The 27,503-nt window shown below is 37.6% G+C and overlaps 1 protein-coding gene across 3 annotated transcripts in view; it reads left to right on the top strand.

The window, feature by feature from the left end:
• The window catches only part of Gabrb2 (gamma-aminobutyric acid type A receptor subunit beta2), a 195,141-nt gene that overhangs the window by 146,945 nt on the left and 20,693 nt on the right, over positions 1-27,503 (top strand). For 2 of the 3 annotated variants that reach the window (XM_050138634.1, XM_050138632.1), the window contains exons 6-8: positions 17,658-17,795; positions 19,722-19,874; positions 23,576-23,820. In XM_050138634.1, the coding sequence (XP_049994591.1) occupies positions 17,658-17,795; positions 19,722-19,874; positions 23,576-23,820 (536 nt within the window). Of the gene's footprint in view, positions 1-17,657; positions 17,796-19,721; positions 19,875-23,575; positions 23,822-27,503 lie in introns of all 3 variants that reach the window. The other variant, XM_050138633.1, reaches the window with a different exon arrangement.

The following is a 27,503-nucleotide window of genomic DNA, read 5'->3' as shown; positions in this document are numbered from 1 at the left end:
TAATCAAATAATACAAATTATTTGCACAGAAATATGGATTATCATACACAAAATATAGACACCCACAAAAGAATGCAGTTTTGAGTTGTTTTGTAATCAGTATACACCGATGAAAACTGCGGTTGTGTAGAATGTATAAATCATTATAGCTGAATAAATGACAGTGTAAGAAATATTTCAAGACTAATGTTTTATGCATTATAACTTGAAGAAAAGCTACATAGTCTTTAACCACATAATAACACTGAGTAATATGTGAGGCAGAGAAAAATAAATTTCTGAAACCAGTATAAGTTGGGGCTGTACTGTGTGTGCTCAGTGTATGAGCATTTGGGCAGCATCTCTGCCTGGCATACTCAGGTTCTATCCCCAGTGCTGAAATACCAGTATTTTCAACCCCTCCCTTCAGCGTCTTAAAATTTTTAACAAAACACTGAATATTTAAAATCCGTTTCATTTAGAATTGTCTTTGATTAAAATTACATTATGATGGGAACAGCACAAACCTTTGGAATTATTCAAAAAACAGCACGTCTCTGTCTTTAAAAGCATAACTTTTCCCAAGCTTCCCTCCAGCCTATATTTGGCACAAGTAAGCCTGGATTCGTAAATAAAGCTGATGGCTCCCAGATAAAGAATGAAGGATTATTTTACCCCAATTGCTTCATAAGCCTCAGAAAGAAGAAGATAACAGACAAATTACAAAACAAGCCAGAGACCTGGGATGAAATCACAGCAGTGTTCTCTGCTTTTTTTCCCCTGTCCACGAAGAGGAGCAACTCAAACTTTGTCTTTCTTTTCCTCGCTTTTAAAATGGAAAGTCTCAGCTATGCACTAAAATGGAGCACACAACACGATAAACTCACGAGCTTCCTACTCTGAAGTCCGCATCCCCTGTCTTGCCATATTATTGAACAGATCAGGAGCAGTTTTGCAGTCTTGTCCTTAAGTATTTCAGCTGTATCATCCGATTAAAAACTCCTTTTGTAGTATGGATATCAATGATCATTAAACATCAAATTTCGAAATCATTTCTCAAAGTAATCAAATTTTAGCCAGTGCTCATTTACATTATGTTCAAAATAGTCACACTGTTCATGATCCAAATAAAGCCCATGCAACTGTAATTCCTTCAAGTAATTTTGATGTATAATTAATTGTTTTGCTTCCTTTTTTATTTTTCTTCTAATTATAATATTGAAAACCACTCTCATGTTTTCCTTTAGACTTCCATGCAATATGAAGAAAGGCTGATTGTTAGTAAAAAAAAAAAAAAAAAAGCAGTAAGCGATGTCTATTAAGATATCTTTATCTCTTAATTCTATCTGTATTCCTGAGTGTTACTGGGGATTCTCCCTCCTCAGGCTTCTTTGCAGGAATAAATCTTAAGCATTACTATTAACTGTGTGTTTTTGTTGTTGTTGTTTTGTTTTTCGAGACAGGGTTTCTCTGTAGCTTTGGAGCCTGTCCTGGAACTAGCTTTTGTAGACCAGGCTTGCCTCGAACTCCCAGAGATCCACCTGCCTCTGCCTCCCGAGTGCTGGGATTAAGGGCATGTGTCACCACCGCCCGCCGTAACTGTTCGGTTTTACTTCTGTCAGATGAACTACCTAGTGAGAATCGTTTTTTTCTACCAGGACACATATGGCACTGGGTTGTCCTGTGGCACCAGCCTACATTTAGGACAACATCACAGCTTGCAAAATGATTGATCATATGAGTATAATTATTCTTCTTTTTAACTTATTATCTGGGGTATTGTTCTTATAAGAAATGGTTTCCTTGCATCATTATTTTATAATCTTAGAAACAGATAGGACTTCATATGCTTTTTTTATATGAATTTTCAAAATAATGAGTTGATTTCCCAGTACCCTTCAGTATTGATCATGGACTGGGAAGAGTCGAGGAATGTATTTAAAGATAGTTTTTATGCATTGCATATTGTGTATTTGCTGCTATAGAAATCGTTCTTTTAATTTTTGCCAATGGACTGTTTGGCGACTGAACCTTTTTGTTACAAATCTGGGAGTCTTTGTTTTCTTTTCATTTTACAATATTCTAGGTTTAGCGCATATGTTCACTTCCCCCTATGGAAATCTGCCATTTTTCTAAATTGCTGTGGTTGCTGTTATTAAGAACAATAGCTAGCAACCACAGACAACAAGGCAGACCACTTCTGAGGCTTTTTAGTAGACTGCTGGAGGAGATGACTTGTTTTCTTCATTTCTTTTAGAGGTGAAAAATAGCATGAGTTTTTACAAACTGACTTTTTTATCTTTTATCAGTGACTCTTTCATAATAGAACCCCCACTAATATCTTTGGCATTGTATAAATCTAAATGAGGATAAGGAAAACTTACATAAAACATAGACAAGTCAAACATCAAATATTTCCTGAATTGTGTGTGTGTGTGTGTGTGTGTGTGTGTAGGTGTGTACTATATGTAGTATACCTACACATCTGTAACCATTGGATCAAGTATGCTTAGATGTATTTAGAAGTGCTAGGATTCAATTTAGATTTTTTTTCTCTCTTCCAGGGTTAAGAAAAAAAGGACACACACATAATCGTGTCCTAGATTTTCATCATTAAAACATCAAAATAAAAAGTTGCCACCCACAGATTTCCCAAGAGGCAAAGCTGTTTCCATGAAACTCTATATTCTAGTCTAAGTGTTTTGGATCAGAGAAAAAGCCCAGTTAAAGGAGGTGCAGCAAGGCATGGTGACTGGTCTATTCTCTATTTCTGATCACAGCTTTCAACTATGTCATTGATTTTGATAGACAATCACCTTATACCTGCTGGATCCATTTATTCTCCCTCTCCCCAAAACATTTTCCTTTCTCCTTACCTTCTCAACACCTCCTCCAGTGTTCTCCCAGGGAATGACCGTTTTGGTTCTCCACCCCACTTAGAAACCCGAATCATCAAGAGAGGACTTAGAAGCCTCCCACCCTGCACCTACCCAGCCACCAGCATCTTCACCCACATGCCACCTTCTCCCTGCTGTTGCCGTGAGTCCTGCAAATAGAATCTCTTCGTCTTGCCCACTCAAGGGAATGTCTCCAGCCAGTCACCCTCTCTCCTATACCAGTACTTATTGCTCCACTGGCAGGCCTGAAAGGAAGATCCTACTTCTTCTTACTTAAAAACAAACATCATCTTTTACTTAAGAAGCATACCTAGCTGCAAGGCTAGCCTTCCCTTTTTTGTAGCAAACTTCCGTTAAACATCTATTCTATATTTTATTCTCAAATCCCTCCAGTATGTCTTGCCCCTCCACCATGACTCAAGCTGAGATTCCTATGGCTGTTAATAAACTCGGATGAAACTCCTGCTCTCCTCTTCCGTGAGTGAACTGCTTGAGGCAAATCTTCAAACAACATTGCTTGTTCTCTAGCTTTACCTCCTATCAAATGTATTTTTTTCTTATTCTTCTTGGTCTGCTAGATTTTAATCTTACATTCTTACCTAGTTGAGGGTGTGCGTTCACACACAGACCACTCATCTTCAACTGCACTTAGAATTTGTCCCAATTTGAACTCAAAACTTTGTGCTGTCTCAGAGCTGTGCAACATTCAATGTCATTTGTGTGCTGAATATATTCAAAGGTGTATCTGTAAACTGAACACTTGCACCTATACCAAAGTCTATGTGCACAGGTCTGTGTGTCTAAAACTGGCTTTTTTATATACTCACCTCCATCTATACCACATGAAGCCTTGTTTGTCTCAATGCTCATTCACTTTTACATTGGTCTAGGACAGAACCCCTCGGTGATGCCCACACTCTAATTCATTAACCAGCATTTGCTTGCTTCATCTGTATATTTTATTTATCCAATTATTTTATTTCATTGATTATACTTCTTCCTAAGCCTCCGCCTTTTATGAGTATGGTTGTTTCCTATACTTCATTTTCAGTTGTTTATTATTTCTTAGACAAAGCATTTGTCATTTCCTAAAATTCAGACTTTGTGTCTTGCATCCTTTCTAGATTTATTAGTTTTAAGTCCTTTGTGTATTTGTGCATGTGTGTGTGTTTGTGTACACGTGAGTGTAAATGTGTTTGCATGCAAATACAACTTAAACTCTTCCTTTCAAATTTGGTGTATTTCTTTCTTTACTTTGTCCAATTGTTCTGACAATGATTCTTCAAGTACCGTTACAATTGGAAGCAGCTAGAATGAGCATCAGTCTTTTGTGATCAGAGTGAAAAATTTTGTGACGTTTCATCATTGTCTACAACGCTGAACGTGATTTTATTTATACATTTATTGTGTGAAGGTACATTTTTAATACCCAGCTTGAGGTTTAGTGTTTATTTCATAGTTTGATTGTGAATTCTGACTCACAAATATCTCTCAAGTCTAAAGGCTTTAAATAGCAGATATTTCTTATTTCAGATTATGTGCATTCAGGAGTAAAGTTTTCTGGTGACTTGAGTTCACAGCCTCTCATGAGGTTGTGGTCAAGCTACCATCTGTCCCTGTAGTCCATCTTGAATGTTCACCTGGAGAAGAGTCTGATTTCAGCCTCATTGGATTGTAGCAGGCCTCAGCTACTTGAAGCTGTTGAACAGGAACCCTCAGTCCTCTGATTGTTGGTCAACAACTCCATTTCTGTCTCACATTTGAGTCTATCATCATGGAAGAGCAAAGAATCTAAAAAAGGGTGTGGTCATCCTAAGGCAAAGGTCAATCTTTCTGTAACCCACAATCATATACACTGTCCCCACCAGGTTGAGAACCAGATATGGATGGGTGTAGTTTCAGTTGTAGACAAATACAAATATCTTTGTCAGATATATGTGACCTTCTTCATCATATATATGGTCTTACTGTATCTTGCTCTGCCATATCTGGTTTCTGGCCCTGTTAGGCCTGCTCTTTGCTGGGGAAGCAGAGAAAGACTGGATCTGGGGTAGAGAGGAAGTGGGAGGAATCCTAAGGAGTGGATTGAGGGGAAGCTGTAGTGAGCGGGTATTGTATAGAAGAGGAATAAACTAAGAAATTTAAAAACTAAGCTATAAATATAATTTTAATTAAGAATTAAAAATGACCAAAAATTCTTAGTTTTTCAAAGGTTATTTTTATCTTTGTCATAAGACAGCAAAATTATTACTTATGAGTAGTTTTTAACGTTTCAAGATTAAATGAATTGGAGCTGGAGAGATGGTTCAGTGGTTAAGAACATTTGTTGCTCTTGTAGAGAACCCTGGCTTGGTTCCCAACACCCACATGGTGGTTCACAACTAAACATAGCTTCAGTTCTAGGAGTCTTCTGAACTCAATGGTGCACATAAATATATGCAAGCAAACTCACATACACATTCAATAAACTAAATATGTTTTTTCAAAGCAGAATTTAGTTTTAGCTAAATCACAGAATCTCATATTGCTCATTCTCAGAGACTGTGATTGCCAACACGTGATCTGGAATGTCCAGGTTTCCCTGAGATCACATCTAGAGAATTTCATAAATATCCTCAGATATACAGTTCTATTCACAAGAATATCAAAAATCCATGTCCCTCATTACCCTTTCTTTCACACCATGAGAACACATTTCCTGAAGGTGTGACTGCAATGACAAAACAAAAGTATACTTGGGGATCCATCTAATTTCTATCAGCATTGGAGAAATGCAAAGAAATTCCAGCTAACACCCCATGCTATGCAGTTTTTGTTTTGAAAAGTAGACTTTGTCTTCATAGAAATGTTCTTTACATTAGCAAGTAACAGAATCACCATAGTTGGTTTCAAATAGTTAATGACTATAAATGTTTTTAAGTGTATTTTAATTTATATCATGGTAAATATCAATAACTTTAACCCACACAGATATATTTTTAGAGTCTTCTGTGGATTTTCAGGATACAGGAGTTCAGAAACCAATACCTGAGGATTGCTGTTTAAGGACAATAATGTGTTTTTCAGATGTTGAAAATGAGCTCTGAAGGGCATATATTCTACTTTCACAGGTCTACGGTTTCTGTGTAGCAAAATTGGGACAGTAGTCTAGGTGGGTGTTCTGGTTGGCGTTTTGGTTGGTCCAGCCTCTAGGATTCATGGAAGCAGTTGCAGATTCTCTAAAGGAATGCCCAGATACAGCTGTGAATGCTATCCTGGAAGGCGATGTATATGCCATACATCTCTAAGCAGAGAAGAAAGCTTACTTTTAGTTATAGATAGAATTTGTTGTTCTCTCTTTGTTGATGCTACTTACAAGTTGCCTAAAAACTCAGTGGATTAAAACAAAAGCAATCTTTGTTATTTTTTGAAAGACTACAAATTAGCTGGGAGGTTTTATCGAGTTAAGCCAAGTTTGGCTCTTTTTAGCTGCGGCCAAGCATGTTATTGTTCTGGGGACTTGCTGTCTGACTCCAGTATAAAGAAAAGATGTCTCTTCCCCCATGTTATCCATCAGGCTGTTCAAGGCCAGTTTCCATGGTGGTAACCAGAAACCAAAGGAGTAAACATAACTACAAAGATTCCTGAGACCCAAGCTGGGACAGTGTCAGCAATACTGCTCATTAAAACAAAAGACAGCACAGATTTGGGGTTCAGAGAAATAGGCTACCTCTTAATGGCAGGAACTTTAAATTCACATTGCAAAAAGGAGTGTCTACTATGAGAATATTTAAATATGAATGTCCTCAGTTGACTCTGTATTCCAGTAAAGATAAGCCAACCTGTGCTCTAAAATGTAAAGATGGAGCCCTGTAGAGTGTCTCAATAATTCAGACATATTGTTTTGTATCCTAATGTGTGGTGGTAATTATATCGACCAAGGGGGTCTTTCCCAATATTAGACAAGATTGAGTTCAATTCCTATTTATGACACTAGGGCAAGTAACTTAGCCTCTTTAAATTACAGGCTCTTTATCTATAAAATAAGGAAAAGCACTTTTGTGTCAGAGGATTTGTTAAAGACGGGGTGAGACAATGCTTAGGAAGCACTGGGCTTCATGGAGAAAAATGCTTGAATCACATAAGCCAGTGGCTGTTATATAAAGCCCCAGCTCTAGCTCATTTCAGGGTAGTCTTCCCAACTCCCCAGACAAAAGAGCAATAGCATATTTATCTGCACGTATCTGTCAACAAGAGTGGCATATAAACCATTCGTTCTAAGTCCTCCCTTCTGCTATGTACATAAACCCTCTTACAGCACATTAATCTGCTCTGTCTCAGTAAATGTTTACTAAATATCTGATATTTGTCATCTTTCATTCCACCTCAAGAATGTAAGGACTGTGTATGCTAAGATCTCACAGTTGAGTAAAGGAAGTAGAGTCTGTGCCAGATAACTTATATTAAATATATTGAGTACACTTAAGATAATATGCAAGTACAAAAAGGGGCTCATATACAACTTGTAGGAAGAGCATTATTAGTCAAGTTCTACTCTAACTTAGCACAAAGCCAACACCCCTCAGTAGGAGTTTCCTGCCTACTACCATTGGTATGAACGATCCTCAGCTCACCTTGTATCCCAGTGAGGATATTCAAAAGAGTGGGTTAAGATGGAAATATCCATATGAGAGCCTTTACTTCCTTTGTCACCTCTTATTAGGAAGCAGATGGGTTGATGTCACAGTTGACGGCATTTTATTGCACAGCTGTGCGAATCTCCTTGGCCATTCAATTGGCCTTGTTAATTTAACCATCTTCCATTAGCACTCTTGAGTTAGCGTGCTCTTCTTTGTGACTGTCTCCACCTTTTGCAAGGGAGCATTATTGTATTTGAACTGCAGGTATTGGATCCCTCTGGAGACTTGTGTGGCAGATGGGTTCCCAAATCTATCAACCCAGAGGAAATCATTACTGGAGTTCTGAGGTCCTTCAAAGGAAACTTTGGCTCACTCTAGGAATGACAATACCTATTAAAAAAAAAAAAAAAAACAACAGAGCATCTGGAAGTTTGACTAAACCCAGGGACATTGGCTACAGCTTGATAAATTGCTTCTTTGGACTGGTACTAGAAGCCTTGGCATTCTTTTAATGACCTGGAGCTTGCGGGATGGGTCTTGCACATCTCAAGCCACTTACTATGCTCAGACTTGTGCTTTTACTGCTCAGCAAATGGCTTCTGAGCTTCACTATGCTTACAGAGGGGATCTGATGAGTCACAGGTGGAGGGTTTAGTACCACATTGACAATTCAGTTCGCCTGAGTAGGACAAGCGCTGGCTCAAGTTAAGACCTGCACAAAAGAGAAAGATAGCCACAGAGCCAGCCATGCCTCTTGCTAATCTTGTCACTAAGACCGGCACATCCACAAATCCTCTAATTCAGACTTGGCCATGGGAAGTATAATGGCAGACACTCAACTAGAGTGCTTTAAAAGAAAGCTGCAGAAATGGGAAGAGACAAGGATCTCAATTAAAGTAGAATGAATGAACATTCTGGGAAACAAGGGACATTGCGATGGGCCCTTCAAGAGTGCTGACACCAGGATACTAGATGTGAAGGGAGAAATACTTCAAATAATTAAGGTCACTTTGAAACAGGACTTGAAAGTAAAAGAGCCCTTCACAATTCACAAAGAGAACAGGTCAATGGTGAGAGATTTGCAAGAGGCAGAATGCTGATATAAGACGAGATATGAGGTAGAAGCCATGGAATGTCAGTTTTCAACATGTGACTGATGGGTTTTCGTTCAGTTTTGGACCATATGGAAAGATGGTCCAAATATTTTCTCTATTTTTGCCTTTCATATTGTTTTGTTAAAGTGCCGTCAAACTGGGTGATGGCTGTTCATGCCTTTAATTCTAGCATTTAGGGTATAGAGGCAGGCAGATCTCCATGAGTTTGAGGTCGGCCTGGTCTACAGTGTGAGTTCTAGGACAGATAGGGCTACATAAAGGACCTGGTCTTGCAAGACAACAATCAAAGCACCATCAACTTGTCTTTATCAACTATTTTTCCTTACTATTCTTTTACATTTTGTCTTCATTTGTTCTGCTTATGTTATATTTAAAACAAAGTGTCATTATGTAGCCCAGGCTAGCTTCCAAAACAGAATCTTGAGAGTTGACTTCTAAAGTGCTGAGATTACATAACTATATCATTATGCCTGGCTCTTGCCAATTTTAAACAAAGCAATAGTAATAATTTGTGTGTCATAAATTGGAGAAAGGGGGAAAACTTGAAAGGTTGCTGATTGGCTTGCTGTTAAATATAGATAGAGATGTTTTCTGCTAATGAGAGGATGGAGTTTTCTTGATCTTTTAAAAACTAAACATAAGAATAAATTTGGCATGGGTACAACTTGTGCTAGAGTTTTATACCCAGATCCCTTTCCTGCTTTCTGCAGTATTACTTATTTTATTGATAAGTTGTAGATGGTTAAATGAAACCAAGTCCCCAGGCAGTATATAATAAATGTTTTCTAGTGTCTCTCAAAAAACAGGAAAAGGTACCTTAATTTTGGATTCAATAAAACTTTTGTTTTCAAGAGATCTTTTTCCTTAATTTGCCTTGCTCGATCCAAGGCATTCCTTACCTGACTCTCTGGCAGAGGAGAGAAATTTCACTCTGCAGAATCCTTTAATCCCTTGCTATATTAAGGATGATATTTGGACAAACAGCATCAGCTCCCCCTGGGCTTTGATAGAGCAGCAGAATCTCAGGCTTCATATCTAAATCAAGTCTGCATTTTAACAAGATTTCTGGATGATTTCTATACACATGAAGTTTGAAAACCACTGTCCTATTTTTTTAAGCCCAAACTTTTCTGAATCTTCTGTATTATTTTGAGCCTGGGAGCTTATGCATTTGGACAAATATTCTTCTCTATCTCAGGAAGAATCCTGATATCTAGAACCAATTTCAACCTACTGCCATCCCATGACCATATAAAAAGCTTAAGGCTTTATCCATAAGGTGTCCAAATGCACAGCTACTATTATTGATGACTGAGGCTCTTTTTGTTTGTTATGTTTTGAAATTTGAACCATTGCATTAATGACTTCATCTCTCCAAACACAATGCAAATATTCAATATATGCACTATAGTTAAATTTCCATAAATCATCACAAAACCACTCTGCTCCCATATGGAGATAAAAAAATTACTGTTTTGTCAGGGGAAATGCATTTTTTTTATTTTTTTATTTTTTGGTTTTTCAAGACAGGGTTTCTCTGTGGCTTTGGAGCCTGTCCTGGAACTAGCGCTGTAGACCAGGCTGGTCTAGAACTCACAGAGATCCACCTGCCTCTGCCTCCCGAGTGCTGGGATTAAAGGCGTGCACCACCACCGCCCGGCCGGGAAATGCATTTTAAAGTCCACTATTCGACATTTTATTTGAATGTGATTTTATAGTCTCATACTTCATAAGTGGTTCTCTCTCTCTCTCTCTCTGTCTCTCTCTCTCAGAGCTCTCTCTCTCTGTCTCTCTGTCTCTCTCTCTCACACACACACATACTATCTTTGATGCACAAATGAATGTTGGGTCATGACCTAACGGTATGCTTTCCAAACAAACACTACAGACTCAAGCCTGACCTTCTTTCATCCAATTATTTTGAACTGCTTGAGGTCCAGAGATGGTTTTAAAGCAGAACACTTATGTCTAGCAGTTCATCGAAAGATCAGAGTGAGGAATTGGATACAAAGATTCAGAGAAATCACTCAGAGTATCTCAACAAAATTTATCACTGAATTTGAAAAGTCACTACTGTGTTTTAAAAATCCTCATGACTGGCATTCATACTACACAGTCCTATACCTTTGCACGACTTTCAGACCTGTGTGTATTTTGGATCCATTCTAATTGTAGGCTTCTAATTATTGTCACTTGATTTAGGTAGGCATCAGAATACTGCTTGCTTTCTTGCAACCATTTCACCATACTACATCCCTGAAAGTCCACGAAGCAGTTCCATTTCCTTTATTAAAAATAATTTTTCTCTCTTAAAAGTTTATTTGTATAAAAAGATATTTAATCTACTAAAGAAGGTTTACTCTTAAGGGTTCCTAAGTCTTCTCATGAGCTTCTCTGGTCATTACTAAGAGTACCATATATGGTTCTGCTGCAGTGTGTGCATCCCATCCACCATTTAACAGACTGACTGCATATGAATGGGAGTTTTTAAATACTTATTTTCTTTAGCTAGACAAATCTAACCCACCATAGGGATAAGTAAAATTCAACGGATTATTTATTTCGTGGTTTCTTTCCTTGACTGTGTCAAATGTTTTGTGACTATAACCAGTGGCCCAAATGTGCTATTATTCTCAAATGCATTGATTATGGAACTCTTTTCCATAAAATTCATTATAAGAGTAATGTTTCTTAGAACAGAAATAAAGATTGGCTAACAGTGCCTAGGAGACCCATAGTGTCCACACGAAAATGAGTACTACGAGGGAGCTACAAGCTAAATTTTTAGAAACGAAGTGTTTGAATCAAAAAGCCTTCGAAGTGCCATTTATATATCCAAAAGGCAGGGAGTCAAATGGTTCTTAATATGATTCTCTAAGAAATGAACTCATATCTAATTCATATCTATTGTGAACGTCCCAATACCATTGACCTATGACTCTCATGCATTACTGACTGATTGGAACAGGGTATTACTAGTAGGTTAAAACTACTCTAAGGGCTGATTATAATGATAGTAAGAGGTAAACCCAGTGCAAACACTTACCAATGCCACTGAAAATAAAACTTAGCCCATTATGAATAGACTAAGCTACCTTAATGTACCACTATCAAAAATACATTGTGTTTTCAGCAATTAATCTCTTATTCTTGCTCTCATTGTTTTCCATGGTTTAATGTCTTGGTATATTTTCATATTATTTATGAAGTAAAATTATAAAATTGAATATTGACTTAATAAATAATAAGATATGTGCAGAATGACAGTAATGAGAGAAAAACCTAGCCAGGCAGTAGTGGCACACGCCTTTAATCCTAGCACTTGGGAGGAAGAGGCAGGTGAATCTCTGTGAGTTAGATGTCAGCCTGGTCTAAATCCAGGATAGGCTCCAAAACTACAGATACACTCTGTCTCAAAAAAAATCCAGAGAGTGCACCCCTCGCGGTCATGAATTCCTTGCTCGTGCTCTCTCTCCTTCTGCTCCTGATTTGGGCCTTAAGATTTCTGTCTGGTGCTCCAATGTGGGTCTCTGTCTCTGTCTCCTTTCATCGCCTGATGAAGGTTAATATTCAGGAGGATGCCTATGTTTTTCTTTGGGTTCACCTTCTTATTTAGCTTCTCTAGGATCACGAATTATAGGCTCAATGTCCTTTATTTATGGCTAGAAACCAAACATGAGTGAGTACATCCCATGTTCCTCTTTTACACACTGAGAAAATGGGGATGTTCTATTGGGAACTCACCAAGGCAAGCTGGCCTGGGTCTGAAAAAGCCTGGGATAAAACCGAACTCGCTGAACATAGCGGACAATGAGGACTACTGAGAACTCAAGAACAATGGCAATGGGTTTTTGATCCTACTGCACATACTGGCTTTGTGGGAGCCTAGGCAGTTTGGATGCTCACCTTACTAAACCTGGATGGAGGTGGGTGGTCCTTGGACTTCCCACAGGGCAGGGACCCTGATTGCTCTTTGGGCTGACGAGGGAGGGGGACCTGTTTGGGGGAGAGGGAGGGATATGGGAGGCAGTGGCGGGGAAGAGACAGAAATCTTCAATAAATAAATTAATTAATTAAAAAAATCCAGAGAGAAAGAGAGAGACAGACAGAGACACAGAGAGAGAGAGAGAGAGAGAAACCTTTTTAAAATACCACATTGTGCAATAATGTCCCATTTGAACGGACTTGTTCAATTATTATGCATCTATATTTAAAGGTGACAGTCCTACTTAGATCTCTGGTGATGCTTTTATTTACTGATATTTGGAAACAAAAGTGTCTCCAACTCAGGTTTTCTATACATTTATTTATAAATGTACATACATAAATGTGATTCCTGATCAGAAGTAATGTCATGGCATGAGTTCATGTCATTTTCTTTCTTACAGGTGAATTGCAATTAATTTGTGCTTTTTGCATTCATATCCTATTTAAATTTAGCATGTAGGTTGTAGGTTTTGGTGATAAAACCAAAAATAATGTAATGACTCAGATTTAGGAATTTAATGATTAAAAAATATAAAAGGCAACTTTGATTAGTGAGACATTAATGAAGCACTTCAATACACAGCTACCATCTGATGTGTTCTAAAGGAAATCTAATTATTTTCAGGTCATCCACATTCTCATTTATTTCCTCTTAGTTCTTAATCACTCTGAGAGACTGCTAAGCTTTTCTCTAGAGGAAATTCAAAGTCAGAAGAAAACTAGGTCTGTTTTAAGTCAATCCTACACGGTCTATCGAACTGTCTTTTTAACTTGCCTGCCCTAGCTCACTCAGAGATGACTGTTCTTTCATCTTGAGAAACAGAGGGTATGAGAAAATGCATTTGTCTTCCACTTGGAATATTTTAGTCTGAGCTAACAAAAATGATATGATTTGGCTTTTGAAGACTAGCAGTAGCCAGGAAATATGTGTAATGTACTGTATCATCATGTTAGATACCAAAACCCTGGGCATCAAAGTAACCTTAAATGCTTTACTCTTGATTTCCAAGTCTTTAGGAGAGTTCTGCAAGTGTGTTCAAATCACTAATTGTCTCATCACGCAGCCCCTTATGTCTGTTCACGAAAGCACAAGATGGCATGCAGCTAAATGATATTCATTTTTAATCATTACTATTTATAAGTTATCAAAAGTGAATATTATCCCTCCTGTACAGTTGTATGAATTTATATGAAATTATGGGAGGTGGGGCTCATTTTCTTTAAAGGTGTAGCTACCAGAAGGTCAGCTTCACTCAAGTAGCTGACCCCACACCCAGAAATATATAAATAAAACAATTGGAGTTGATGATTATCAAGTTTAAAATAATACAAGACAACACAAGGTTCCAGGGGTGGGTGTGGAAGGAGCTTAGATAAGGAATTAAGGTAAATATGATAAAAATGTCATGTGAAATTTAAAAAGAATTTAAAAAATTAAATAATAAAAAACTCAGAATATAATGCAATGTTTTTCCTTGTAATGTACTTCTATAAAGCAGCTGTTATTTTGTTGTTATCCTAAATTATTAAGGAGAAAATGGAGAATAACCTAAGGTAAAGCAATTTTGCTAGACATGGAAAATATGTGATGAAGAACCTCTGGGCAACCCTCAAATGTTCTGATAAAATTTTAAAACTCGGGGGCTGGAGAGATGGCTCAGAGGTTAAGAGCATTTCCTGCTCTTCCAAAGGTCCTGAGTTCAATTCCTAGCAACCACATGGTGGCTCACAACCATCTGTAATGGGGTCTGGTGCCCTCTTCTAGCCTGCAGACATACACACAGACATAATATTATATACATAATAAATAAATATAAAAAAAATTAAAACTCTATTTCGAAAGTATTTATTTAGCACATAGGCAGATGTATAGTCGGGGTATGTGTGTGTGTGTCCCCATAATACATAAATACCTGGATAAATCAGCATTATAAATAACTATTCACTCAAATCAACAAGCTCACTAAATCATTATTTTATTCACACAATGATTTTACTGAGTGCTTTTTCTCTAGCAGGTCTTGCCTAGAAAACATTGTCAAACCTGCGAATGTTGTTCTTAATAATTTTTCCACTAGACGGAAGAGTAACAAGCATTGCTCACGCTATCTTACTGAAATGCCTCCCAAATTCTATTTCCTCTGTCTGTGGATGTGTATGATTGACAGTAATGAATGAGAAGATGGTCAGAACTGCAGAAGGGAGGGGAGAGAGGAAACTGGAAAGGTAGAAATGGTCTTCATTAGTTCTACCTCAGTTCTCTGTATGGAAAATATTTGGGGACTCATTGCTCCTCTTTGGCTTTGAAGTTGTTTACCCTTTGTTTACATTACAACATGGGCACTTGGCCTCTTTTTTAATGTATTGCTTTTGGCCATTTGAACTTCTTCTGTTGATAGATCTCTGTTCAGCTCAGTGCCCCATTTTATAATTGGGTTGATTAGCCTTTTACTGTCTAGTTTCTTGAGTTCTTTATATATTTTGTAGATCAGACCTTTGTCAGTTGTTGGGTTGGTGAAGATTTTCTCCCATTCAGTGGGTTGCCTTTCTGTCTTAGTTACAGTGTCCTTTGCTTTACAGAAGCTTCTCAGTCTCAGGAGGTCCCATTTATTCAATGAGGCCCTTACTGTCTGTGCTGCTGGGGTTATACGTAGGAAGTGGTCTCCTGTGCCCATGTGTTGTAGAGTACTTCCCACTTTCTCTTGTATCAGGTTCAGTGTGTTCCGACTGATATTGAGGTCTTTAATCCACTTGGACTTGAGTTTTGTGCATGGTGATAGATATGGATCTATTTTCATTCTTCTACAGATTGACATCCAGTTTTTCCAGCACAATTTATTGCTTGCTTTATGTGCCCTAGCAGGGTTGTACAGTGGGGGAATGCTGTCTTTGGGGCAAAATGGTAACCATTCCTCATTCAGTCACATGGCAGATAAGGGACTTTAAGCACATTATGTAACTTTTCATATTCTTAGGGTTTTTTTTTTGTTTTTCCATCAAGTTTGGATAGAGATAATTCATTCACAATATGGGCAGTCAAAGCTTAAGCAATGTTCATAAATACTACTCCCCTATAAAACAATAGTAAATATTGTTATAAGAAATTATTTTTATTTTAGAATTCCTAGTTGGAAAAAGGTCATATTTAATATATTCGCTATCTCAGAACTGTTACCATCATCTTCATGTGCTAGCCAAGTGGTTCTCAAGGTTTCCACATTCCATCCAAGATACAGTTATCCAAGATGCTCCTTAAGAGCAGAAGCAAGTTCCTCTCTCAAGCATCTTGATTATTATGCTCACAAGAGGATAAACCCAGATTCATAGTTTTTGATGCTCTGACTCTCAGTAAAAGGGATGGTGTCCAGAATTGTCCAGCAGCCTTGAATTCAATCTTCTGGTGGTAATTACTATTTCCTAAACTCTTCCCATGGGAACTGACTGTGACTTCCTGTTTCACAAATACCCCATCCCATGCTTATGTATGACAAGTCCAATTTTAGATATATTCCTAGGTAGCTTGTTTGATGGTTTCTAGGAACTATTGCCCTTTCTTTTACTGTAAATTATTTTTATCAAAGTCTGAACTGTCTCATATCTGAGAAATTTCTATAAAAAAGCAGACAATCATTAGATTGCATTTGAGATACCAGTTTCGACCATGAGATCTTACTATCAGGAGAAGTACAACCTTTAAAAAATATCCTTGTCCTTTGAGGAGGCACGCCGCTTCTTAAGATCGGAAAGAAAATTTTACTGGAGTATGGATTCTGGGCTGAGAATTTGTTTATGGTGCCATTCACTTATCATTAGAACTTACATAAAATCTTGAAATTTACTTTCAAATCAAAGTTTCATAAGAAAGTAGACACTTCATTAAAACATATCTCTAGACTAACTCATTCTAATAAAATATAGTCAATTAAAACCCCACAATGTGTTTCAATGTCGTTTATGGCTTTCCTTATTTAATAACAAACCAAAAGCAAGGAACTTCACCAGTTTCTAATTTGTTTTGCTAATTTTGAAATTAAGGGACAAGTTTTCAGAATTGTAACCTTCAACTATCCATCTAAAAATATTTTTGAAGACAGAATGTGACATTTCTTTACATGCCATATGTAAAGACAGTACATGCTTCTGCTTGAGGGATGTATTTTGGGCTATGTTAAATGACTCTATTAATTACTAATATACACTAGATTATGTTGCATATGTCTCTTAAAATACTTCTTACAGCTCAATATGTGCTATTCCTTGAACTTATGGTCGCTATGCTTGTATGTTAAGAGTCAAGGATTGAAAGTATCATTATAAGAGTATGCTCTTATTACATGCTTGAGAATATCCACTGATGAGCAGCATATGGGTCCCCGAAATTACTGTTAAATGAATTGTAGCATTCATTTGCCAAACGAATGGACGGTGTATTTTAAAGGAACACTATCCATTCAGTTCCACTCAAAATGACTAGACCCAGTAGCATTTTTGAGGGTTCCAAAATCTTAATGAGAAAAAAAAAAGATGATGTTTTTGAGATGTAGGATGTGAATATTGAAGAACCAATTACTCATTTCTTCACGGTGGCTTCTTTGCTGATATGAAACCAAATATGTTACAGTTAGAAGATTCTATATTAGAGTCGGTCTCATATCATTCAGCACGAAACTAACCACTTGAATGCTTTATTTATTTTTCTTTTATCATATCTTATGCATAATCTAGGGTCATGTGATAATGTGATCATGTTTCCTAGATAGGGGAAGATTCACAGCCACATAGATCTACATCTGAACCCTATGTGCACCACTTTCTACATCTAAAAGGAGGATTCTGTACCCTTTCCCTCAGCCTCTGATACCTTGTATGCATCTAATGATACCTCCCTTATGGTGAGGTTGAAAGGTTTCATTAGACTTCAAAATGCTTAGATTGCTAGTTCACACATCACACTGTCATTGCAGGTTCTGATAAATACAGAGCCCAGCTGCTACACAGGTGTTCAGAAACAGCTGTGTTTTGTTTCTGTTTTGTGCAGTCATGTGTGCTTCTTCTTACAGATGGATACACAACTGATGACATCGAGTTTTACTGGCGTGGCGACGATAACGCAGTCACCGGGGTGACGAAGATCGAGCTTCCTCAGTTCTCCATTGTAGATTATAAACTCATCACCAAGAAGGTGGTCTTCTCTACAGGTTTGTAGCGGGAGGGGGAGCTTCAGCAAAGAGAACTTCCGCACATTTTTTTTTTAAGGATTTCTTTTCTTGGGACTGTTTCCTAGGAACCAACAATATAGAAGCCATCCTATAGCTCCTATTTCCCAAGAGGTCCTATAGTACCATTCAGAAACACACAGGCATTTTCTGAAGGCAATTTCAAGCAGAGCCCAGCCCTTCTCCTCTTTTCTCATGTGCCATAGACAAAGAAAGGCAGAGGAATTAGGATCTGGGTCAGACATAGGTGGATTTTTTTATCACATTTTTTTGTCAGTTATTATGGTTTGCCAAGGACCGTTCATTCAGAACCTATCGCTGTAGCAAGGCATCCTTTAAACTCAGTAGCCTAGAAGGTCACATTTTTCTTAGAGCATGGGATTTGTATTAGCTCCACTTATTCTTTGTGCTAAGGTCTTTCGAATGTTGAGATGACCTGAGCCCCCTTATCACTTTGTCTCTTACATCTGAGATGTTGTGGGTGGCCACATGAGCTCACGTGCAAAGGATATAGGAAAGCATTCATTTGCTAGAAACTTCTTTGGTGAAAGTAATAAGCTTGCTGGAACATTTCTCTTGGTGTTTTTTCTTGTTGAAATGAATCCAACGGGCACATAAATAACTATTGCTGTAGATTTGGAGGATCGACTTTCTGCTAAGGATTCAGAAACTTGTAGAGCTGTAAACCACTTTCAGCAAAAGCTGTGTTGTGATTTGTGAAACTGCAAAGTTGTCTCTAGCCTAAGAGGGGTGAAAAAAAAAAAAAACCAGCCTAGAAGCTTTCTATAAGTCTGAGGTTTCTCAATCCCCATAACAAGGTGGAGAGGACTTCCTTGTCTTGATTGCTTTCTACAGTGTGAACCTTTTACTCTCCAGGGCTATACACTCCTACGTGTCTTTTCTGTAATGTTAACTCCCCAGGGGTCTACAATCAAAGGACAAAAATGTGGGGTTTTTTTATTGGGGGCGGGGGCTGTTGTTCAGGTTTTTTGATAGCCTAGCACATACTAAGAGCTATGTCCCTAGGATGACATTGATTCTTTATATCCAAAAAAAATCTTATTTAAAAGTGGCAATTCTCTACATTTTCGTGCGTGATTTCTTTTTTTTTCTTTTTTCTTTTTTTTTTTTTTTTTTTGACTAGTGGTTCTCAGCGTTCCTAATGCTGAGCTCCTTTAATACCGCTTTTCATGTGGTGGCCTCCAACCATAACATTATTTCCATTGCTACTTCATAACTCTGTTATATATACTTCATAATTCTGTTACCGTTTGGAATAGTAATGTAGGCATATGCTTGTGGTTTCCAATGGTCATAGGTGACCCCCGTGAATGGGTCATTTGACCCCTAAAGGGGTCATGGCTCACAGTTTGAGAATCACTGCCTTAGACTATAATACAAGCAATTAAATGGCTGAAGAAACAAAAAAAAAGAGGAAACAGAGTGAAAACCCATGCAGAGGCCTGGGTTCTGATCACAGACAGATGATGCCTACTATGGTTTCTGAAGATGCTTTTACTGCCGTTAGATCCTACAGCCTTATTCTTACATTTACAAAAAAAATACAGGCTAAATGTAGTAAGAGTTGAAAGAGGGAACCAAGTGACTTCTAGATTGCACTGCCCTCACAGTTACAGAAGATTAATGTTTTGGATGTAACATATGAGGCTGATCAGGAAGAGCAAAGAGTCTTTAGCTGCTGGTAAGAACAGAATGTATTCCACACTTGAGTCTTACTGCTCATTAAAACACCTGGGATCGCAGACCAGATTTACAGGAAAAATATTCTCCTCACCAGTAGCTAAAATTACATTTAGGGAAGATGTACAAACTTTTTATGGGCCTTTACTGGAAAGTAACCTATAACTATTGATTGATAATGATGATGTTCTCAAATTGCCTTTCTAGGTTCTTACCCCAGATTGTCCCTCAGCTTTAAGCTGAAGAGAAACATTGGCTACTTCATCCTGCAGACATACATGCCGTCCATTCTTATTACCATCCTCTCGTGGGTCTCCTTCTGGATTAACTATGATGCTTCCGCTGCACGAGTTGCATTAGGTAGGCCGTCTGCAAACTGTGGAGTCCTCTGTCTCCATCCTCCCTATTTCCTTCTATCCTTTTCTCCCATCTCCCTCTCTGCCTGTTTCCTTTCTCCTTCCCCATGTATGCATGCACGTGAGCACTTGTGTTTGCATGTGTGTGAGCACATGAACTTTTCTCACCCAGAATTTTGTGGTACACAATAAGACTGGACTTTTCCCATTATAGGAGTTCACCACGAGACTTTGATGATCATCATCTGATTTGGCATTAAATCAATTAAACACAAATTAAAATTCTTCCATGTCAAAATCAGTTAATGGTAGAGCTGTTAGTAATGAAACTGGTTTCAACAGTTTGATAGTCTTATCAAAACATATTTCACGTAATAATTCTTGCATAATTGCTCAATTTGTCTCCATGCTTCTTCACCTGTGAAATGTTTCCTCTTATCCCACCCCCAGCATGGAGTTGTGCTATATAACAATTGTATAAGCAAATTTTTTTTCTGAGGATTTATCCACATTTCTAGGCAGCATAGAGAAGGCAGGAGATGAAAGAGTCAAAATGCTGGGGCATCCTTTGTAGTCCTGCTCATCATATGCCTGACTTTGGTTTTCTGTCATAATACCAGATGTGAACAAATTACATCCCGTAACGATTTTTGTGAGATTCAAGTAAAGTAAATTGTATGACCTCTTGCACAGATTTTTTTCCCTTTAAAATAAGGGCTTGTTTGACTTCATCATAAGATCCTGATTCAGCGATTACACTCACAGAAAAGCCATTCATTTGCATTCAAAAAAACATTTGCTTGGCATCTAACATGTGCTGACACAATGAGGTAATGAAGTTGCACTTTTTCTTTTTTGAACATTACATTCTATGGTAAGAGATAGATAAGAGGCATAACAGCAAGGGGATGGAAGGAGTCTTGATGGCCACTAAGAAGAGAATGGATAACGAAAATGTGGTCCATGTACATAAATAAATTTTATGCAATTGTGAAACATGAAATTATAAAACTTGAGGAAAAATAGATTAATCTGGAAATTACATTGTGATGTTCTCAGAAAGAAAAAATGTCGCTCTGTTGTAATCATATGGAAACCCTAACTTCTAATATTTGTGTGGAGAAGTATGTGCGTGGATGTGAGAGAAACTGGGAATGTAATCGGCAGATGTCCAAAAGAGGTCTTGAGAACAGGGAACAGCAGAGCGCGCAGGAAAGCAGAAAGTTGGGTACTAGAGTAGAAAGATAAAAGTGAGACAGAGAGCTGGAGGAGAAGATGGAAAATGAGTAACAAAAATAATGTTTGAAAATGTCATAATTAAACCTAAAACTTTGCCTGCCAATTAAAAAAAAATGTAGAGCTAGAAACTGAAGAGCCACAAAACATGACAGCATTAGGCAAGTCTACAGGGGGAAGTAAGCAACATTTTGTAGCTATGCCTGGGAGTGTTGCCATGATCAAGGCTGACCTCCCCCAGAAGGTGTTACAGGAGAAAAAACTTCAAGAAAATAAAGATCCAGAAAAATGTCTGAGTGGTGACAGTCTAAGACCCTGACAAAAGCTCAGGGGTTGGAACAAATCAGGGACATGATTGGGACCCTGCAGAGGACAGGATGGAGAGAAGTCAGAGGGAAAGAGAGTAGGCGACAGGAGACTAAGGGGTTGTGAAGGGATTCAGAGGAGTGGCTGAAAGCTTTACCTTTATTCTACATGAAATAGAGACATTGAATAGGTAAGAAATAGAGTATCATTTCAATTTTATGGTGGTAGTATTGAATGCTGTTAGGTTAGGTTGAGATGGATCCAGGATAAAGGTAGGAGAGAGGAGCAGTGACCTCCAGGAATAAATTAAGTCTCTGTCATGTGTGTTCTTAGAATCACGTACATTATTTGTGTAGACTAACCACAGACACAATTTCTATTTATTAGTTTTGTGATAGTTTCCCCTAAGCATTGAGAGATCTGTTGGAATAATGTCCTTATGTAATCATATCTCTGTGCTGTTTTAGTGTTCATAAAATGCTAATAAAGAAATGGAAGCGACACATCTTGTTTTCATAAAGTAAAATTCTAGTATCTGTTGTGTATCTATTGTACAAAGGAGTAACTTATTGATGCTTAAGAGAAATGCTTAAAATAGCTTTGTATTTGAACCCTTTATTATTAGGTATGCAAGTATTTTCAAATGACATTCAGATTAATATAAAAGTCAGAAATGACAGGTTTTATAAAGTATAATATCGAATATATAGCCTGTAGTATAAATGATTAGGAGGAAAAGGGAATTGAAAGTGTCTCAAAATGATAAAGAACATCTGAAATCTGTGAGAAAACACCTTATCTACAGTAAAACAGGCCCAGACTTACATTCATGCAGGTACTCATGAGGTTCTACTAAAAACAAAATGAAAACCATTAAGGAGACAAACCTAAATGAGAAGACTGCACCAGAGAGTCTTTGGAAAATGAAATAGAAGTTTTGAGGTATGATTTAGGATAGCTTGGAAGGTGAAGGTTTGTGACATCTGAGATCAGATGGTGAGAGTCCAACTTCCCACCATTGTAATTACGGCCTCTGTCTGGGCTTCATCTGTTTTCTTCTCATTATTTTGCTACAAAGCTGAACTGTATCATACGGAGGACTCTGAACACCCAATGGTTTTACCTTCGAGTGACAACTTTGAGACTAACTGCTCTCCACTCTTAGAAATGCCTGCTAACTGAACAAAAGATTATAGCCAGACCCAGAGTGACCTTTCCAATAAGAACCCCTATAATTTATCTGTGTCTCATCGCATGTGTTACGTGGTTAGCTGTCCAACTAAAAACATGAAGCCCTCTGCTTCCAGCCACTGTAACCCTCTGCTTCCAGCTTCCAGATATTTGCACTAATTGGTGTTTCATCTGTATAATGTATTCATAGATCTCAAAACTATCTCTGAGGTTTTACTTTTTCACTTTTAACTATTTCTAGGGATTATCATGGAAACCATTCAACTGGTATTCTTTGTCCCTACCTTAAACTGTGTTCCTTCATTTCCCATATTGCTACCAGAATGGTTTTCCTAAATTCAGGGTGTCCAGATTTATGCTTCCCTGTCGTCTGCATCTGAGCAGCAGCAGCAGCAGCATTTTGTGTTCTCGTTCATTGAACAGGCCCTCATTTGACCCACATTCTTCTCTAGTGTATCTCTGAGATCTTGAAATCCTGCTAATGAGCTGTAAACTCTCTCAGACCCAACCTTTACATAAAGTTTTTCCACCATGATGTCTGCTGTAACCTTTCATCTCCAGTCTCTGGTTGTCTGGGAAACACCCACTCATTCTTCAGCAATCACCACTAAAATCTACATTTTGCCTCTGATACATCAGGAACTAGGGTCTTCTTCTCTGTACTATATTTGCCCCAAACAGATAAGTCTATCATAATATTTAATTCATATTTTCAATCCCCTACTTCATAAATAATTACATGTAGAAAAATACAGTTAATGAAAATTTCTCGTAATAATTCATGTTCATTCTAGGTTAACTTATGCATATTTCCAGGGAGGGCCACTAGGCTGTGTGATAAATTGCCATCAAATATATCAGTATATATAAATAAATAATACTAGCTTTTCCAGATTTTGTGAGAACAGTAAGGAAACAGAGAAGGTATGACTCTAATTTTTTTTCTTTCTTTTCTTTTTTTCATTTTTTCAGGTATTACAACTGTCCTAACAATGACCACAATTAACACCCACCTCAGGGAGACCCTCCCTAAAATCCCCTATGTAAAAGCCATCGACATGTACCTAATGGGGTGCTTTGTCTTCGTCTTCATGGCTCTTCTGGAATATGCTTTGGTCAACTACATCTTCTTCGGGAGAGGACCCCAGCGCCAAAAGAAAGCAGCTGAGAAAGCTGCTAATGCCAACAATGAGAAGATGCGCCTGGATGTCAACAAGGTATGTTCACAGGGTAAATAGTTCTCATTGCTTAAGCTTTTAGAGTAATGCTAGAGAGCCTGATAGACTTCTTAACACACAAAGAAACAGGGCCTGAAGAAGAAAATGGTAAGATCCTCCCCAATTACATAGATAATAAGTGAGAGGCAAAATTGACTCCCTAAATGTATCAACCAATGCTTGGATACCCTTTCTGTTAATAATAGAGATGCTCAAACTTCATTACGTGGTAGCCACAGAGTTTGTTTGTTCATATATGAGAATCATATGCTATAATTACTTTACATTTTTCTAAATTTACTTACTTTAATTTAATAAATTTAAATTTATTTAAAAAGAAAACTTTATCTTGCTCAATAGTACTTGCTGGTACATGACATGAAATATAAAATAAAACTGCATTATTAAATTGTTGCTTATGCTAAATGTAAGCTCTGGACCTGAGATGCACAAACTCTTTGATTTAAAATAGAAATAATCAACTTTAGAAATGTGTTAATTACCTACCAGCAACAACTTGAGATGTTTTTCCCCTCCAAGTAATCAAAATGATAGGAAGAAGTAGGGAAGAGAGGAGTAATTTTCTCAAGTGACAGGGATTACTTAAGGCCTTGCCTACATACCACTTACCCAAGAGCACTTCCCTGCATGAGTTCCCCACCCCCAGCCCCCATCTTCATTAAGTCAAGCAGGATCAAAGACTTCCTACACAAGTTTACACACTGTCTTTTCTTGAAGTCAGATTTTCATCTCAGTGGAATGTCCGGAAGAAAATTTTTCAAAGATTGAATTCTGGGTTTCTCTTAAGCCTGGGAAATCATACATTTTAAAGGTTCACTGGATTATTCTAGTTTGTAGTCCGGTTTAGGGATCCTTTCTTCAAGGGATTTGTAGCAGTCTCAATAGAGGTGAGCAAGCTACTTTGCTCCAAATGTAAGTTCATCTAGTTTACTATTGGAGTGCTCTCTGCCCTAAACAGAATAATTATGAATGCATTTCTTTATTTTCCATGTTTGAACTTTTTGAGATAAATAAAATAATGCTTCCATTTAACATCCACCCCAGTGTTTATGAAATAGAACATAATACGGGACTTTTAAATAGATAATTACAAGTGGGTTAATCACATTCTTCTTCCCCAGGATATCAGTATGAACTAGTTAATAAGTCCCATATTAAGAAGAATATGTTTAAACCACCTGTCATTATTAACCAGAACAATAATTAACTGGGTTACTAGTATTTTAATATCTTTGACTTCAGTTGAATTGCAAATACAGAACATAAGAGAGTTCCACCATAGAAATTCCTGAGTCATGATCTCAATTTAACCATGGGTCTGATATTTATTTGTAGACTAATTTTAATTAAAGACTCTTCTTTCTCAGGTGAAGATATTTATAATGATAGATTTTATATGTAATCTCTGAAAGCCAATAAGCATGGAGTTTAGAAACTGTCGACTTACAATCATGCTCAGGCATTCCATAGCTGGAAGCTTTAAGCTGGTAGACAGCAAACAGCCAGCATATTGATATGGCTTTCTCAATTTGACAAACGAGAGTACTGTTAAATCTGCTTCATGATTGCCAGATATTGCGTCCTAAGAAAAGAAAACAAAAAGAATAATGAATAAGTCTGTCTTTTAGGACTGGGGTTTGAAATGAGTTTAAACAATTGCCTGATGCAAGGCTGACTCAAGAAGATAACATCTGATCCCTTTCGCCTTCATCTACCTGATCTTTTCATGCTAATTTGCATTTAAATGATAGATTTAAGATTGAAGCAATGGGGATTATAAATAAATGGAACCTAAAGGAGCCTTCCAAAGTTTTAAATTCAATTGTTTCCAGATGGAATCAGGGAAAAGCTCATGGGATAGACACTCTTTGGTAATGAAAATCCATCCTCCTGGCTGAAGGTGTCAAAGTGCAGATCATAGCAAAGGAGAGAACACAAAAGGATGCCAAGATGGCTCCTAGTACAATGGTTCTCAAAATAGGAGAGTTTGTCTTCCCAGAGAAGTTTTGACAATGTCTAGAGACTGCTTTTTGTGGTCAAGCTTGAAGATGGCTGTTGCTACTGGTGCTCCATGTGAGGCAGCCAAGATGTCTGTAAACATCCCATGGTACCCAGAGTAGATTCCCACACTCTAAGACTCATCTGGCCCAGAGCACACAACTTTCCTACTTTAGACCTGAGAAACAGTGTCCTTCTTTGCTCCCCTTTATATTCAAATGGGTTTCATTACTCTTTGTCCACATAGTTTGACCATCTTATTTGACCAGAACCCCAGTAAAGATATCAAGCTCAACAATTCCATATCAAGTTTTGAATCTATCAGGTTTAATATTTGGCCATATGTGACAATAAAGAGTCAACCTGTCTGACCTTCTATTCCTCATTTGTAAAGTAGGGTCAATTCTTCTGTATTCATGTTATTATAAAGACATTATTTGAAGAATATTATGATAATGTGGAAAGAGGGTAAGAGAGTCCTCATTACCTAGTAGCCATTTATTATGTATATATAAATAATAAATGGTATTTTAAGCACTACTGCTTTCAAATTAAATAGGCCATCTACATACTGATTGGTACTGATTCCTTTGGTTTTACATGGGCCAGCATCCCCAAAATAGAGTACTACCTAAAAAGGAATGCGTGTGTGTGTGTCATAAATTACTATTATAGAGAGGGGGATCACCTTTACAATGGTTGTCACCTATAAAATTCCAGCAAACCTATTGTGTCAAATCCTGTCAGTCATTTCATAGGGCAGCACATCATTCTGATTAGATTAAGACAAAAAGATGCCCACTTAGCATTTTGAATGCTGACTTTTCTTTCATCCCAGTAGGAAAGGTCAGAGGAGATCCATATTCAGCTCTGATTATGCAATCCTCCCTTTTGTGTCAGTATCATACATAATGCCAGTATTTCTTATCAGAAATGTCCCTTCTTTTCAGGCATAATTCTAAGGTTATTTTCCCCCAAGATTGGACACATAATCAGCTAAGTATTGTTATCTCCTGTAGCAAAGAAAAGAATCAGCTGCTAGAGAGGGATTAGGTTTTTTTCCCCCTGCTTTGATGGCTTCCTAGAGATGGAAAAGCTGGGTCTGTTCAGCTGTGGTGATTCTAAACTGCACAGTCCCAAGGTCAGGGCAGAATGAGACAGGGATGGTCAAAAGGGGAAAGATTGGGTTGCTTCTATTTTTCCTTTTCTTGTCTTTATTACCTGCTGCTAATTTTTTTTGAAAATATTTTTCAGCTTTCAGAGGACTTCCCATCCTGTCACTTCAAGGACACTCAGAACACAAGGTTAATAAGTACAATGTGCAATATCCATAATTACATAGGAAAGGTAACCAAGGCCCTAGTACCAGCTCTGGGTCTCCTTCGCCACACTAGAGTACATTGCACAGAGCTGACAAAAGCAAAGAAAAATTACAACTCTCATTTTGTATTAGTCCATCTGTGCAATCAACTTACTAAAACTCCAGCAACCTTCACATGAAAATCCATAACTGAGTGCCTCTTTCATCTCCTCTTATGTAATAATCTAAATTGTATAATACTAAGAATTTAAAATCAACTTCAAACCAACAAGAGACCTACTGATATTTTCCCCCAAGTCCTCTGCAATAATTCAAAACATAAAATACGCCCCCCCCCCAATAA

The sequence above is a fragment of the Alexandromys fortis genome, unplaced genomic scaffold (genome assembly GCF_014885135.2).
Source record: "Alexandromys fortis isolate MF-2015 unplaced genomic scaffold, M_Fortis_MF-2015_v1.1 scaffold_11, whole genome shotgun sequence".
In the NCBI taxonomy this organism is placed as follows: Eukaryota; Metazoa; Chordata; class Mammalia; order Rodentia; family Cricetidae; genus Alexandromys; species Alexandromys fortis.
Note: the sequence above shows the minus strand (reverse complement) of the source record. Positions and strands in the feature narration are given on the sequence as shown.